This window comes from Scardinius erythrophthalmus (genome assembly GCF_964197995.2).
Source record: "Scardinius erythrophthalmus genome assembly, chromosome: 25".
NCBI classification, from domain to species: domain Eukaryota; kingdom Metazoa; phylum Chordata; class Actinopteri; order Cypriniformes; family Leuciscidae; genus Scardinius; species Scardinius erythrophthalmus.
Genome location: NC_138245.1, coordinates 2755433 through 2773325, shown reverse-complemented (window position 1 = coordinate 2773325; position 17893 = coordinate 2755433). Strand labels below are relative to the sequence as shown.

General features: G+C 40.4%; 1 protein-coding gene across 6 annotated transcripts; it reads left to right on the top strand.

Moving 5' to 3' along the window:
* Window positions 1-208: 208 nt before the first annotated feature.
* sp1 (sp1 transcription factor) lies at window positions 209-12960 on the top strand. 6 transcript variants are annotated; one of them, XM_081358438.1, is made up of 7 exons: window positions 209-313; window positions 878-957; window positions 3636-3680; window positions 3852-5106; window positions 7975-8116; window positions 9317-9510; window positions 11659-12960. In XM_081358438.1, exons 1-7 carry the CDS (start codon window positions 262-264, stop codon window positions 11964-11966), a joined length of 2076 nt encoding a protein of 691 aa, XP_081214564.1. In that variant the 5' UTR covers window positions 209-261; the 3' UTR covers window positions 11967-12960. The 6 variants fall into 6 exon arrangements, with proteins under 6 accessions (XP_081214564.1, XP_081214567.1, XP_081214566.1 ...); XM_081358441.1 differs by having other exon boundaries at window positions 886-957; window positions 11659-12924; XM_081358439.1 differs by having other exon boundaries at window positions 213-400.
* Window positions 12961-17893: the final 4933 nt, after the last annotated feature.

Genomic DNA, 17893 nt, shown 5'->3' with positions numbered 1-17893 from the left:
GTATCTTATATTTGTTTTAAGCCTGCCTGTGCTACTCTTTGCTATTGTTTTGTGGTAGCTCATAGTACTGTCTCATACATACTTGCACAGAAGCGAGATGATAAGAAAGTATCTCTAAACGTCAAAATGACAACGGTTAAAGCAAAGAATCCTATTGGCCGAGAGAAACCGAATCGTTTCTTGATTGGTCCATCGCCCCCGCCGCTTTGACTGACTCCGTCCTTTCTGTTCATCAAGTTTGGTTGAGTTGTTTGAGAGTTCATGACAGACTTAAAGAAGCGTGAAAAACTCGCGCCTTCACACATTATGAGCGGTGAGTTCATTTTATACTATCTGAGTGTGTTCATCAGCTTTAATCATCACGAAGGACAACTGTACTTGATGGATTTTAATGCGATATGTAAGTTATGTTGTCCAACACTGACATCGATTCGCCCAAAACACTAAATCATGTTGTTCGCAAGTGATCGTAAACAGCAACGGTCACCTCGTAATAGCTAATACGAGCCGTCTGAATGAGTTCGTCGTGAATTTGGTGGATTTTAGTTTTTTTCTAAAGTGAGTGACCGTAATCTTCAGCTTGTTTGCTAAGTTTGGAAGTTGAGTTGATCATTACAGCGACCTACATTGAGTTATATAACACGAGCGATGATAAACAACGCTTATAAGATCACGAAAGCTAGCGAATGGACGTAGGCGATTATGATGACGGTTTGGCGAATGAGTATTAAAGTTGTGTTAGTAAAGGAGTATGGCCTCTGGACGCGTGTCAGGACTCTTCGGCTAACTCCTCGGATGATCCGTGAACACACTCGATAAAGACACATGCAGCTTTGATGAGTTTGCACTGAGTTTGTTTATGTTGACTGTGTGTCAGATCAACAGCAGAATCAAATGGCCGCGCTGGTGGAGAACGACACGAGCTTCATTCAGAAGAGAAGCTCCAGCACGCCTCAAGTAAGTGCTCAAGTTTGCTCTCGTGTGTTTCACAGCATTATAACTGTTCACTTTGGAGTTAGCTGTGTTTGCTCGCTTGTAATAACTGTGTCTGTCCTCTATATTATGCAGTTGTGACTGAGTTTGTAAATGTAGGCAGGTCTGATTGTGAAGTAATGAATATCTGCCACTTCCTGCTGTGAAGGCTCACGGTGGATTGTGGGAGGGAAATGGGTGGACCAGGAAGGAGAATCTACTTTAAAACTGTCACTGAAAGTAAAACAAAAGCAATGCTTCTGCTCTGTGATTGGAGGTGCGATCAGGGCTGTGTTTCTCAAAAGCATTGTGAGCCAAGGTGATCTTTCAGACTGCAGGAAAATGTGACACAAATCCGATTTTTTTATTTTATTTTTTTGCTCACATGTGACTCAGATCTGTGTCTCTCCTGACCTTGTGAACAGCACAAACCACATGGAATCTGATCTTTTCAGTTCTGGTTTGTGCCACTTCCATATGTTGGGCTGATTTCCAATGCCACCTCAGTCTGAACAGACATGTTAGAATTCATGCGAATTTTACGTCACTCAATTATCACAATCCTGGTCTCATGGCAGTCACTTCAAAGATTTTACATACTTGACGTTTCAAGACCGTTGCGAAAGGATGTGTCAGCTCATTAGTATTACAGTGACAGCTCTATATGAAGAGTTCAGATGCAAAAACCTCTGAATGCCATCTGAAATTTTCTTCTAGAATGATCATTTTTATCAAGCTCGTATATTTCAGTTCAATAATTTCACTTAAATGGCAATTAATAGGTAATTTTCATAGCCATTTAAGTGAAATTATTGAACTTAAATATACGAGCTTCATAAAAATGATCATTCTAGGAGGAAATTTCAGATGGCATTTAGAGGTTTTAGCATCTGAACTCTTCATATGTACAAGCCAAACATGAGGGATTGTATCATAAATGTTTAAAAACTCTGCTCTCTTTTTTTGCGCATCCTCATCTTTCTGCGTATAAATCCGCTGGCTTCCGCGAATGCGGGTCAGTTCAGGGCCATGATCTGTTTGCACTGGAATCTGATATTGGCCACATTTAAAACTACAATTTCAACAGATATACAAAAAAAATCTGAGCAATAAATCAGAATTGAGCATTAAGGCTCGCAGTGTGAATTTAGCCTTAAAGACCCAATGGTTCTACGATCTGGGCTTACGATGCTTTTGAGAAGCGCAATCATCAGTTACACTCACACACAATTTCTGAAAGCATGTGAATGCAGATGTTTCCAGCTACTTACCAGAGCTCGATTTTGTGCGGCGGCGCACTTTAAAAATGCATCACACCGTAATTCATGCAGTGCAAGTTCCCAGAGTTGACGCGCAGTGCTATGCGGAGGGATTTGTCGTCTTTTAATGGTCAGTTTTCTCTTTCAGGTCAGCAACTGTCATGGCAGAGCAACAGCTTGAAGACAGTGTTGCTAAGCAAGGAGTTAGTCTGAATAGGGCTGGGTGACATGGGCAAAAAAAGATCACGATCAACTTTCATATCAGTCGAGATTGATAATTATCACAGTAAATGTTAAATCTATATTTCTTACAAGTTTAAAGGCAGAGTGAAAGTAAACCAGACTTAATTGTGGTTTTACCATCAGACTATTCTTGTTTAGAGCATGACAACACTTGCCGAACATGACAAACATGTTTTGTGTCTTAGAAATGCACAGTAGCTCGTGCTGAGTGACGGTGGCAGTAGCTTGAGTTGGGATGCAGAATTAAATTTGTTCATTATTAAAATTGGTAACATCTGTTAAAAATTGTATCAACCTCACTTTTATAGTGTAAAATATAAATTGTTTGAGTTAGGATTAAAATTAACCATTGGTCTTCCATAGAATTTGGATCATGATAACCACAGTTAAATCCAAGGCACCATTGTAAAAAAAAAAGTAACTATATTGTTTGTTGTGTTTGTGTAGCAAATTAGCTCTAAAGAAATATTAATCAATCATAACTTGTTATCATTGATTATGAATATTTGGATCAGTTAATAGAATAAACTTAATGTCGTAAATTAATATTACAATCAATTAACCTGTTTGTCCCGTGAACACTCAGTGTTAATTGTTTATTAATTCCAAGAAATGTACATTTCCGGGGTATGGGAAATGTCTTTCTTACTGTACAGTACTACTAAGAGCAAGTCGTCAAGATCTGCATGATTAGGGACTCGGACAACTTTACGTGTGACATGAACAAGATTTTATTAACTAGACTAAACACTAACATATACATACATACAGTTTACCAAGGGAAAGAGCTGAAGCAGAATACAGGAAAACAAGAAGTTATAGCAGTGTTTGAGATTCAGCAGATCAACAGCCTTGAGCAAACCATCAGTTTAGTTCTAACACGCCCTTCTTTAAAAGGGGTGAGGGAAACTCCAGTGGATTCTGACTTCAAGTTTTACAAAAAATATGTATTTAAATATTCTTTGTTGGACCTCAATTTTACCTTGAATTCTTCTTGTTTGAATGTCGTGATAATAACGATTCTTTTACGTTTACAGGTAAAAGAAACAACAATACCATGTTTTCAGAAGACTTAATGTGTGTGCAGAACATTCTACCTCTGAACATAAAACCTTAACACTTGTTTTTTTGCTTTTTGTTTCTCTTTGTCAAAAATTATAGATGCAAATGATATATACCTTCATACCGCCCAGCTCTACATACATGGTTACAACATTTTATTTGTAATTATTGAAGTTCTGTCATTTAAAAAAAAAAAATGCTTGATTTGATAAATGTATAAATAAACTGAACTAGGTGACTTTAATTTTTATTTTTTTTTTAAACGTGCAATAAAATGATCTCCTAAATGGCTCAAAAGCACATTTACCTCCCCAGGACTCGCAGCAGCCTTCACCTTTAGCGCTGTTAGCTGCCACCTGCAGTCGGATTGATGAAAACGACACTGTGGAACAACAGACACGGCAAAGCCAGGCACAGGACACACAGATCGAGCTCCAGCACCCTCATCTGACACATGCCTCCAACGGCTGGCACATCATACCCGCAAGCTCTCAGGCTGCCACCAGCTCCTCTAGCGCAACCTCTCCCTCGGAGGACAAAAGCAGACAGACTGGAGCCGTGCTGCAACCCCAGTATGTGATGGCGTCCTCACAAAACCTACAAAGTCAACAGGTGCTCACTGCCCTCTCTGGTGTGATGCCAAATATCCAGTATCAGGTGATCCCACAGTTTCAGACTATAGATGGACAGCAGCTCCAGTTTGCTCAGACGGCTCAGGATGCGTCAAACACAGCATCCGGGCAGTTTCAGCTCGTGTCCTCGCCTAATGGAAACCAGCAGCTCATCGCTGCCCCCGCTAACCGAGGTACTGGGGCTGGAAACATCTTAACCGTCCCAGGCCTTTTCCAGCAAGCAATACCTCTGCAGAACATCAGTCTGGGTGGCACCGTGCTTCCCAGTCAGACACAGTTCCTCACCAACATGCCTGTTCCTCTCAATGCTAACATCACTCTTCTCCCGGTTAGCTCCGGTACGCCCGTCGGACCCGGAAGTGATCCGAACGCTGGAGGAAATTTAGGAACATCTCAACAGCTTCTCCAGTGCACGTCGTCTACAGCTCCAGTGGAGTATTGCACTACTTCTACCAGCACACGTACGGCCACATCAGGCATCGTAACACTAACCCAGAGTAGCAAAGGAGACACGGGAAAGCCCTTCCAGAACATGTCCGTCGCGTCTGATAATCGAGACGGGCAGAAACAGTGTCAAGCGCAGATTCTCATTCAGCCACAGCAGGTCCTGCAGACCGTTCAGCCCGGCTCGGTCTCGGCCGGAGGTCAGATGTTCGCAACACAGACTTTGTCTCAGGATGGAGTGCAAAATGTTCAGATCCAGACCATCGCGAACGGAAGCCCCATCCTGATCCGTACCGTGGGTCCGAATGGCCAGGTCAGCTGGCAGACCCTTCAGCTGCAGAGCCCCGCTAACGCCCAGATCACGCTGGCGCAGGCGGGGACACCAGGGACCATGCAGCTCTCTGGCCTTCAGACCATCAACTTGAACACGCTGGGCAGCGCAGGACTGATGCATCAGCTGCAGGGGGTTCCCATCACCATCTCCAATACAACAGGTTAGTCTGCTTTGCTTTATTCTATTCTATTAGGGCTGCGCGATTAATCGCAATGAAAGCGCACGCGATTTGGCAAAGGCTGCGATTTATTTTATGTGCAGCTTGTCAGTGAAGTACAGCTGATCGGTCGTAAATGCTGCTCTTCCTGAACGCCAGAGGGCGTCACACACTCACACTCACACTCACACACACACACACACACACACACACGCCAAATCATCTGAACACCAGAAGGCGTCTTACACACACGCGCACACTCTTGTTCGCTGATCCACAGTGTTAGCCTCTTGTTCACTGATCCACTCCATGCTACGCTCTGCTCACGCTTTGATAATAATAGCTTTGTAGGACTATATGTTTTGGATAATTTGTCAAAAAATAAATCTGTTAAATCTGATTCTGTTGCATAGATCTGAATCTATATTGATATTTAAAGGTGCTGTATGTAGGATCCAGCGGCCTCTAGCGGTGATGTTTCAGATTGCAACAACAGTGCTCGTGCGCGTGCTCAAACTCAAGAGCGCGAACTCACTACCGGCGGCCACACTTTTCAACACAACGGAGAAAGCATCACACAACATGCTGGAAACTCATGTAAACTCCCACTGCAACATTACCATAATAGGCTACTTTTATCAGCTTGACGTAGAACTAATGCTCCATGCTCGTACCATGATAACGTTACATTGACTGTATTTTGCCGACATGTGGTGTTATCTAGCATTATTTTACTAACTATTTGTGTATCTTTCACAATCAGCAATGTCAATATAAGGTCAATGAATGAAAACGAAAACGGTTAGTCAACTAGACTGGACAATTTCAGTGTAACAATAAGACAGTAAGTAATATTACTGTACTGAACATGTCTGGAAATGTGTATTATAAACAATATGATAGTAGTGGGATGAGTGACGTTAGACAGTAGATCTAGAACATAAAATAAAAGTTACATCCTAAAGCACTTGCTTTTTGTTATCATGGAACAGTCTTTTGTATTCATTTCATGTCTTATGTATGTTATATTTTACCTTGCTATTTCAAAACGGAGGTCTCTCCACAATTCAAACGCTCTGCCGATGTTGATCCGTGTTTTCGTCCTGAGTCGATCCGATTGACGTTTGGCCTGACGAGCTTCAGCAGATATATATATATATATATATATATATATATATATTTTTTTTTTTTTTTGGAGTTTGTGTTGGAGTCTGTGTTGTGCTGGAGGCAGGTCGTTTTTTGGTGTTATCAGACTCCATGTCGTTAGCTGCAGTGCAGTTGCAATAGACTGTAGGCTCGGGAGCGCGCATGCACGTCACATCCGGTGGATTTCGCAGAAAATCCGACCCGGAGACTTCACATAAAAATAGGAATACTGGCCTTCAGAGGTAATAGCAAAACACGAAAAGTGGATCAATGTAATGTGTGATTACAACCCCTTCACAGACGGGCAATAAAAAAAGGATTCATTTTATAAAAAAAGTTACATACAGCACCTTTAAAATGTACATATTTTCTGTTCAATTTTAGTGTGTTACTTTCGATAAGTGTGGTTATTTTATTGGCTCAGTATCATTAAAATGATTGAATTTCATTAAAAAGTCTTAATATACATTTATAAAAAAGCTAATTTAAAATAATAAATAAATAATTTAGTTTTAAATGAGTTTTCGGCCGAGTGCATCCAGAATCAGAGGTTGTGTTAGACTTCCACATTGTCCGTCATTTTGACGTAATCTATTATTACCCGTCATTTTAATTTTCATATTTTAATGATAATAAGCCATTTAATAGGCTCTGTTTTTGTTCACATTTTCATTTTTATTCACAACCTTACAGGACAATAGGGTAGATTATGCATTTATTTGTTTATTAAGAGAAAGTTGAACAGACTGTGGGTCACTTTTCAGGTTCCATTATGAATGTTTGTCCAATAAATCGCAATAAGCTTTTTGATTGTTACTTTTGGTATGAAACAAATTCTCAGCTTTCAAATTCTGTCAGTTTTATCACAAAATTCAAACTGTATATAGCGTTTTGGCGGTAATGTGGTGCAAGATATCACTTTAGCGCCTCAGTTCAAGCGAAGCGTAACGCGAGTATCTTAATTCCTCTTTACTACGTTACAGAACAAAAAAACATGAATGAACATACGCAGAAAATACGCTGAAGATCAACTTACCGAAATCCGTATCATGTCTCTCGTGTAATCGCTCAATCAGTGTTTCAACCGCAGAAAGACGTCAATAAACAGCGTGTAAACAATGTCACGTGACTCAGAAAAGCCATTCGTTGACCATTAACTTGACCGCAAAAGTGCGCTCACCACCAAGTGGACGGGGTGAGAATTACAGTTGTAAGTTGCAATCAGATCACGTGTACAATATCAGAATGACGGGCGGGTTTCAGATATTTCTGTCACTGCTAAAATTTCCAGTTAACGTGACCTCTGATCCCTAGTTATAACAAACTACACGTCTCTTTGCACTTAATTTATCTTCATTTTGATGAACCTATATTGAGTCTAAAATCCCGAAAATCAATCTTTTAGTCTGTCCTGTTTTCTTGCGGGAACAGTTCACCAATTATTATTTGTAGTATGAAACAAAGTGTGAGCCTTCAAATTTTCTTTATTATGAAATTTTGGTGCGAGTGTGTCGTGACGGGTCGCTGTAGTGCTCGTGAACCGATCTTCTCTTTACTACTAGTTGCAGCACCAACGTTCCAGCAAATGTTTGTTCACTGTCAGCAGCCGTTCCCATACATTTGTCAGTTTTGTTAATCATCTGTAATTTTCCTGGCGTCTTGTTGCTGTATTTGAATGTGTGTTTGTCATGTGTAGAGGTGTGATGTGTAGCGTTTGTTCCGCAGGTGAAGTGAGTGCTGCGGGTGGAGACGGTCTGGAGGACAACAGTGTGATGGATGAGAATGTGGAGAGCAGCCCGACCACCACCAGCAGACGCACGCGCAGGGAAGCCTGCACCTGCCCGTACTGCAAAGACGGAGAGGGACGGTACGACTCAAGCTAACACAATACTTTTATAACAGGGGTTTTCAAAGTCTAAGACAGTGGGCCTCCCTTTTGACATAACTTACCCAATGTAATGAGCAATGTCAGACTCTTTAACTCCTCACTTTTATCATTGTTTGTGGTAACATGAAAAGTGCAGTTAAGGCCTCGTTTACACTGTCAGTGAAATGTGACCCAATTCCGATTTTTCGCTCATATGACACAGATCCGATGTGTTCTATGACAGTGTAAACAGGAAAAAAACGCATGCATTCGGATATTTCGAGATCGGTTTCAGGCCTCGCTCATATGTGGAAATAAATCCGATGTAAATCAGACATGTGCCAATGCGACTGTCATGTAAACAGGCAGATCGGATTTTCTGAGGCATTAGGCTATCTCTGCGGTTTAATGATGAGAGAAACCCCAACGCGTCTCTGCAAAGGGACGGAATGGCCTGACGAAACGTGTCTTCATAGGAGAGGAATGTGGACACACGTTGATAAAACATATCAAAGTTTGGCTTGATCGTCCTAAAGTTTCGGACCCCCTGCTCCTCATTAAAGCCAAATTTTAAACAGAATATGCTCCTATCAGTCCTGATCTCTCTCGCACACAATAACTGAAGCATATGCGGAGGCTGCAATGATGGCACTTTTCGTCCTCCTCCGCCTCAAAAATGGCGAATTCGGCGGATTATGATTGGTCAGATCGCCTGTCAATCAAACTCCCTGCAAAGGTTCAATTGCGTTTCGGAGGGCATTTTCACGATCCGATAGCCATCCGGCCAGGTGTAAACAGGCCTCAGGCATGTAGACGTGGTCAAGACGATCTGCTGAATTTCAAACTGAGCGTCAGACTGGGGAAAACTGATGATTTAAGTGACTTTGAACGTCGCAGGGTTGTTGGTGCCAGACGGGCTGGTCTGAGTATTTCAGAAACTGCTGATATACTGGGGTTTTCACACACAACCATCTCTAGGGTTTACAGAGAATGGTCTGAAAAAGAGAAAATAGGCCAGAGGTCAGAGGAGAATGGCCAGACTGCTTCAGCTGATAGAAAGGCAACAGTAACTAGACAAATAAAGCTCTCTATAAATAAATGAGACTTCTCTAAATGACTTGACTGTACATTATCCCTTATATGCAGCTTTAAACTACAGCTGAGTTTCTAAACGTGTCCTTTTTTCTCCTCTTATTGCAGCAATGACCCCACTAAGAAGAAACAGCACATCTGCCATATTCCTGGCTGTGGCAAGGTTTATGGGAAAACATCTCATCTACGGGCACACTTACGCTGGCACACAGGAGAGAGACCCTTCGTTTGTTCCTGGTCCTTCTGTGGGAAACGCTTCACACGCTCTGATGAGCTGCAGAGACACAAGAGGACACACACGGGTGAGTTTACATGAGCCTGACAGCAGGTGTGTGATCTCTTCAAGTTTGCTGTGCGTTTCGGTTCAAGCCCAGTTTTGAATGTTTAACTGAGCGTGGAAAGCTGGACAGTATGACAATATATATTGTGTCAATTAACTTTCCCCACCAACGTTTACTACAAAAGTGCCCGCCAGTATTTTTTGATCTTACTCAGAAACCTTTCATAGCCCTTAGAATATTTTGTTGTGTTAATATGTAAATCTCTTTCTGGTTTACGTGGATTTTCGCTTGTTTTTGGATTCAGAGATGCTGTGCTATTTCAGCAGGTCTGTAACAGCGCCCCCTGCTGTATGACTGCTGGACAAACTTAGGAAAGCTCACACAAATGACAGAAAATCTCTCAATGGCATGGGAAAGTAAATAGAGATTGTGCTGTATTTTTTGTTTGTTTATTGTATGTAAATACATTTTTATGCATTATTGCAATAAAGAAACAGGGGATGTGCTTGATATTAAAAATAGTAATTAAAAAAAACCTCATTAAGCCATGAAAGAAATCGTTTCTGTACTTGCACGCTGTCTGACAGGCATATGTGTTCTTGATAACCCGGCTGCCTGATTGGTCAAATACACACAATATTATCAATGTCCATCTTGATGAGTATTCAAATAAACAGTCAGTTATAAAGTCTTTATTAGGTAAAACATTTTTTTTTTTTGCATCTGTGCATTCTTAACATGGAAATGCTGTATATCTGTAAATGTATACTACCAGTCATTTTGGAATAATTAAGATTTTTTTTTTTTTGAAAGAAATCTCTTCTCCCCTATGCTGCATTTCTTAAAAAATACAGTAAAAACAGTCAAACTTTGACATATTATGACAATTTAAAGGGTTAGTTCTCCCAAAACTCTCCCTAAACTATCTGTCATTATTTAAAATTGTTAAACGTGTTTTGTGGCTTATTGTTTGAGCTTGGCTCGTGAAGTGATCCAGTTTATGGAGTTAATTGAGTAGGCAGGTGTAGATCCTGATATTTTGGTCTTGTTTTCAATATAAAGCATTTGCATTTATCTTGGTTTATTATTGGCTTGTTAGCTTGTTTTTTCTAGGAAGATCTAGCAACATGAACGAGCCGAGGCTTGTTCCTCTTTCCTTCTGGTTTTGCCACACCGCACGCGTACACAACAGAGACGTGCATTTAAATACGTCATTAACAACTAGTTTTTCAGTTTAGAGCTTTAGACACCTAATGGTATTTTTGTAAATGTGTTTGCACTACCTGAGTTTTTCAGGAGTTAATTCGGGTGTAGAGTGCGGTTGTCACTCCTGTAAACGACTGAACTTTGTGTGTACAGAACAGGATTAAGCACTAAAGGTGAACTGACATCAGGTAATAAAAACCCAAAAGTGTATAACGAGTCGTTTGGCAGCTTGGTATCAATAAAAGATTATTTTTTAATACTATCAAGGAACTTTTGAGTTCTGAAACTTACAGTAATATTTTTTTTTTAATAGCTAAACAACCTCTAATATAAATGCATATATACAGTCAAACCAAAAATTATTCAGACACCAGATATATATTTTTTTAATGTTTTACGAGTGGCTAGTAAAACATACTAACTTAGCAAAATACAGTAAACTGTGACATATTATACCCAAATAAATCTTCATACAGCGACTACCAGTAACATTTATAAACATTTGGGACCAAAAATGATTCGGACACTTTGAGCTGATCATGTTTTTCTGAAGTGTGTTTTCTTTAATTGCTAATGCTCTTTTTACACACAGACTGAACAAAATGAAGCATTGCTTGGTGATTGGTTGAGCTAAACTGGTATTATCTAATTGTGTAGTTAAATTTAACAGCTGACAGATATTCAACATAATTCATGTGTGAGACAGTCTAACAGAAGGACGGACAAAACCAGTCAAATATCAACTGAGTTCTGCTCATATTTTAGTACCATTCTCTAAACTATAGTGAATAAACTGTGATAATGTGATAAATGTTGAAGGTGTCTGAATATATTTTGGTTTGACTGTATATTCCTGACCACTTTAATGCTTTTATTTAACAAAACAAACCATGGTTTTGCACTGGTTCTTATAATGAACAAGTTGATTCAAAACGGTTAAACTTGCCCTTTGTCTGTTCACAGGTGAAAAGAAGTTCTCGTGCCCGGAGTGTCCCAAGCGGTTCATGCGCAGCGACCACTTGTCCAAGCACATTAAGACCCATATGAATAAGAAAGGATCCGCCGGCACAGTGAGCGCCGCCGACACCACCGTCACGACCGCGAGCTCGGCCGACACCTGTGCCACGGCCGACATGACCACCGACCAGCAGACGCTAGTTACTATGGGCACGCTGTCATCCGAAGGGTTCACGCGGTTAGAGCCCAGTGGCATCAACGTCATGCAAGTCACAGATCTGCACTCCATCAATCTGAACAGCAATGGCTATTAATGCACTTTGGGTGGCGAGAGTGCAGTGAGCATTTTGAGAGATCTGACTGGGAAGAATGAATGCACTGCAGTTTGTAGGCATCAAAACGGCGGTTCAGGCGCGGAGCCTCCGGTGAGCGACAGCCATGACAAATGGTTTCACAGGGGACTGAAAGAGGTGTGATAGTGCACCTTAAAGGTGCTCGTTTACCTCGTCCTCTTTGAGACGCCAGCCTTTTTTGCATCCCTCCCATGTATATTCTGAATCCAAGTTTTTCAGCTTTCTTTTCCCCTCTTTTACCGATTCCCCGAACTGAAATTGTGGTGTGTCACGGTAAGCATCACTCAGTGGTCCACTTGACGTCTGGATATATTGGGTTACAACGCAACAAACAGAAAGATAAAAAAAAAACTGTGTGAAAGTGATATCATAGTCATCTTTTTAATCTGTAATACCTTACTTACAAGCCATCATGCTTCCGTGTATTAATCACCATAAACGAGATGAAACAAAAAGATTTGATGCTTTTTGTACATAAGTTATATTTTTTCTAAGTATGGAAAACTGCATATTCTGAAATTACCTTTGTTTCGTGAATGTATGAATTATGCAGTCTTAAATGTCAGCATTTTTATATTATGTAGGTGTTCCATAACGTTATTTTTTTGTTTTATTGCTTTAGTTCTTTTGTCTTGATATACAAAACACATTTAAGTTACAGTAAATACATGCAGTTGAGTTGCTTAATGCTAATTGTCCCAGTTTTCTTGGTCACTGTGGTCTTAAACAGTCATGCTTTGTTTATAGGGAAAATGTTAACCAGTTAAAATACAAATGCCTTAAACCCTTTATTAAGAGAGGGCTCTTTTATGAGTTGGAGTTCAAGCCAAAGCTCTTCACTTTCCATTACATGTTAACTCAGGTGAATGTTACTCTTTTGGTGTTAAGCATTCATAATTATTAAATTAAGATGAACTTCAGAAAGACTCCTAGCAGTTTTTTATGCTTGCTTTTTAAACGGTTTCAGTCCTTGATTCTGATTGGTCCATAGCTGTGTTTATTCACGATAAAACAAGTATATAACCGCTTCACCCAACGGTTCTCTGTATCACTACACAACACCCCTAGCAACCACAAGGCCCGTACACACCGGGACGAATGTCGGCGCGCGTTATTCGCCAGCGTTTTTTGTGTTCACACCCAAGCGATTTTCGCTGACGATGAGCCGAGTGAACATGCAAATTCATTCCCTGACATTAGATGGCGCTTAATACCACTCCATAACAGTTCTCTTTTATCAAGATTTTTGTAGTCGCTGTCGCGTTTGTCATATAGTTCTTTATGTTCCGACGCCAACGAGACCAGCAGCTCTACATTCATCTTGCCTTGCATCTTCCTCGTCTTATTTCTTCCCGGCAGTGTTTAGACGCTACCAGAGCCCGTCTACGGAGAGCCTTGGCACTCCCTATTCAGCCCCATTGTATTGATTTTGGTTGCAGTTCCATTAGAATTCCACTGGGGGTGATCGCGAGCGAGTGCAGACTGAATGGGAGTCAATGGGGCTATACGGCTAAATGTGTCTCTTTCACCCGATTGCCGTTGAGAAATCTCAGATTTTATTGTAGGCTTTGCAAGTTCAACATGGGTTATAGGTCGAAAGTTGAATGAACGAGTACTCATTTCTTTTCGATTTCTTACAGGTTGAGTTGTTGTTGCCCATAACGCTAGCATTCTGCTAATGACATCAGCATTCTGACGTCATTGACATTTTAAAAGACTTTTTAAACCAAATAAGTGACTCTAAAAAATCTAACACCCAGCAATGTGTAATTTCTTTGCATCTCCTTTCGAATACCACATTTAAATTACTAGACAAAAAATTATATCCTGAGAAAAGTGGATTTTGAGGGGTTTTCGCCATAGACCTCCATTCATTCTGCACTCGCCTGCGAGTGCCCCCGCATGGACAGAGACGTGTTACTGCAGCCAGTCCAGAAACCGGAAGTAAGCAGAGAGTGCCTATTCTCTTCCTATTAGACCCATAGACAGTATATAAACTGGACACAGCGACCCCATAGGTTTCAACGGAGAGAAGTTGAAGCACATAAGGAGCAGTCATTTCCTGATTGCCAGGCGTACTGCGCAGACTCAAACTGAGCTTGACGACGGGGATGTGACGTGAGCAGCCTGCCTGACAGTTGTAAGTTTTCTAGCAGCTGTGCCTGACGAAATCTGAACCATTCCCTTCCGAATCTTGCAGAGATGGAAAGCGTGAGTAGGATCTGTCCATGAGCTAGGAGCAGGAGCAACGTCATGACTCTCTATGGGCTTCTCCTTTGACTTTATCGGACTTTATGCCTCCGCGTCCCCCAAATTGCCCGCGAGCTTCTCTTCCTGTCTCTACGGTAATTTCCAGAGAGTCGCGTGGTTTTGACGCAATCGTTAGCCTACTTTTACAAAAACTGCTTCTACGGGGCCATAACGTAAGATACAAGGTAATGGAGCCTTTTATACATTGTCGTGTTTCTTTAGAAATAAATAATGGACAAATGGAGTCTTTAAACGCCTCAGATGTAAAGTTATTCGCTGTCAAAGTGACGCCAAAATGAATGGAAGTCAATGGGATGCTAACAGCAGGTGAAGGCTTGTTAGCCAATGGCGGCTCCCGGGGGTACCTTCAAACTAATACGAAACGCTTACCCACTGATTAGACCCTCCTCTCTGACGCCATAGACATAATATACATAGACGCCCTATAGACGAATCCGACGAGCGTTCTGTGTAGGCTGCCATCTTGTGGCGACGCCATTACTGAGCTGTTACTAGTATGTAAACAAACCTCCGTGATAACGCAAACGCACCCTCGATGACAGCTGCAGGCAGTATTACTTGTTAGGTTGATGATGTTAGACAGTGGCCTCCAGTCACAGATGAAGGTACAAACGATCTTACAGATTATTTATGAAAATAGCTTGGCAATAACTATGCTAGCTAGGCAAGCTAACGAGGAAACTATTAAAAGATCTGTCCATTTGGCAACAATAAATAAATTAATGATATCAAATAAACGAATTCATGTTTTTATTTTGTGACCATTATTTATCTCATTTTCACATTTCAAAAGGAAAGGGTAAGGTACAGCTAACTGCTAGCGTTGTTGGTTCTCAGAGTGAGTCACAGTCAAGCAAATACAGTAACGTTAATGCTACTAAGTTACTGCCCCAACGCGCCCCTTCGGTTGTTTTAAAGGTATTCAAGAGTATTTTCTCCTTCGCCTGGCATCCGATGATCAACAAAATGCCAACTACAGGTCACTGATAGAGGGTCAAAAAATTATCTGAGCTCCGTATGGGTTGGTCAAATAATGCACACTCTACCAGATGATAAATACATAGTTCTTAAAGGACCTGTCCGATCTTCACAGACCATTAACAACACTTATACTGTTCAAATAACTCTGCAGAGGAAGAATAGTAAAGTTGTAGATGTAACGTTAGTGACAGTCGTAAATTGCGGGCTGTTTATTCCAGTGGACGCAACCAAACCAATAGGAGGCAATGGCGCAACGCTACCCAGCAACAGCTCAGTAATGGCGCCCGCTTACTTCCGGTAGTTTCGCCGGATTCGTCTATTGGCCGCTGGATCGTACGTCAACGGCGCCGCCATACTGCGGAGGGCAACTTTCCCATACCTCTCATAACGAGAATTGAGAAAAATGCCTATTTCTTGTGCTGCTTGGGGCTTTACAAATCGCCACACAATTGAAAACAGGTCTCAGGGAATTACCTTTCACAAGCAAAACTGAAAATTTGTTTCTGGTTGCATTTCATTTACTATTTTTATTTTCAGAGGAGAAAGGCCGCGAAATTTAAAAATACTACTGTTATTGTGTCACGAAATGTAGTTTTAAGAGTTTTTCAGTCGACAATGTAGTTGTTTAAAGCTCAAATCTGTGGTTTATTTATAAAGATAGCGCCTTTTTAAAAATGTTATCTGACGGTTTCGGAGTTGATCCAGCGATCACCGCGGGCGCTCAGCGCTCATGTACCCCGCCGAGAACAGCCTTGCCTCGGCTATAGTGCTTCTGAGTTCTGACGTTCGTCGCTGTCAGTCTAGTGAGAATAATTCGTCTTGTGTTTATCTAACGGGCGATCTTTGGTTTCATTAATCTATAATTTGTTCCTTGGCAGATTGTTTTGGCTGAGGGCAAAGTGAAGTTTCATAACTTTATATATTTAGGCTATTTAACTTTAACAGTGTAGCCTGCTGTATGTTTGACTGGATCGTTTACTTTATTTCTTGACTTGTATAGCTTCTTATACCTTTTAAAAACTGAAATTTAACAAAAAGAGACAGGGTTGCGTCGTTTTAATTTATATAGCCTATGTAATAATATTTTAAAATGTATAAATTTACATTATTTATTATTGTTATTATAATAATATACCACTTGCGATTATCAATCTATTATAGTTATGCTGTTAAATTATTTTACTATTCATTGTAACTATTTAACTTATTCTTTTTTATTGTCTATATTCTGTAATTGATATTTCATATTCTATTGCTATTATTATAGTATTATACATAAACTATGCTATTATCAATATATTATTATTATTATTATTATTATTATTATATTTGTACTTATGATATTATATAATTATACTTTTCATTACTATTTTATTTACTGTATACTGTTTGTTTATTTTATTGACTAAACTATTTACTATTAGCCTACCTCTCACTTTATCTAATTTACTATTTGCATTGCACTGTAGTTGTACCATATCATATGTATTACCATAAAGGATCCATCAGTTATCTTTGTTATTGCTAAAATCAGGTCAATGACAGAATATGCTTTTCCCACAATAAGAAAACTTTATTTAATTTAATGTGAAAATTAAATTATATCTCAGTATGGGGGTGTTCACAATTCTTATCCAAGAATGAAAAGCTAAATACATGACAAGCCAGAGCTTTGGCCATTCCTTATTAAAAAAAATAAAATAAAATATAAGTCTATCTATCGAGAGTTTAACTAACTACAGATGGAACTTTTTTGTACACCACATACAAACCACCGAAATCGGTTGATAAATGTAATTTTTTTTTTGGTTTTTATACAGAAAAACCGCAGCTCAGCAGTTTACTTGCATTGATTACAGCGCAGTCTTGCCCTCCACAAAATGGCGGACGCGTTGACGTATCGCAGCAACGTTCCAAAGCGGCCAATAGGGCGTCTATGTATTTATTATGTCTATGTCTGACGCTACTCGGCATATATCTTCTTCGCCGTTTCGTATGTGTGCTCGGCAAGATCGTTTTGTGTTTGAGCGCCCCCAAGTTGTGCTTTACTGTAACTTCAGAAGCTCCAGACACTTGAGCAAAAGCGCCAATCTCATTGGTCGGATAGTTTTTGACGCGGCGCGTCAAACCAAAAAAACAAACCCGAGGAGTTTTTAAAAGAATGACGCTTTTACGCGTGCCGTTTTTCGCGTCGGTGTGCACACTCACATTGGCGCCCTTTGTTTAGTCACGAGGCGTTAAACGTCGGCGAATATCGCGCGCGAAATTCGTCCCGGTGTGAACAGGCCTTTAAGCAAGGTAAACCTATGTTTGTTCTCATTGATGTTGTTCATTGAAGCTTACTGTATTGTGTGAGAGAGAGATCGAGTGAGCGAGTTTATTACCTGCATTTAGATATAGCATTTTCCTTCAGGTGAGTCCTATTTGCATAATAAAAAAATCCATTTGAATGTCCGCTGCGATGCGATATATTGTCCTTTTAACAGTTAAGGGGTTTCCCATGCCTCACAGCGCTAGTCAAAGCATTTGTCAGTTGTCCGTGTTCACAAGAAGTTTCAGTCATTTCTATATAAAATTCTTTGCTACTGAGAGACTCACTGATAAAGACAATCTTTGCCGCCATCTTATGGTGTAAC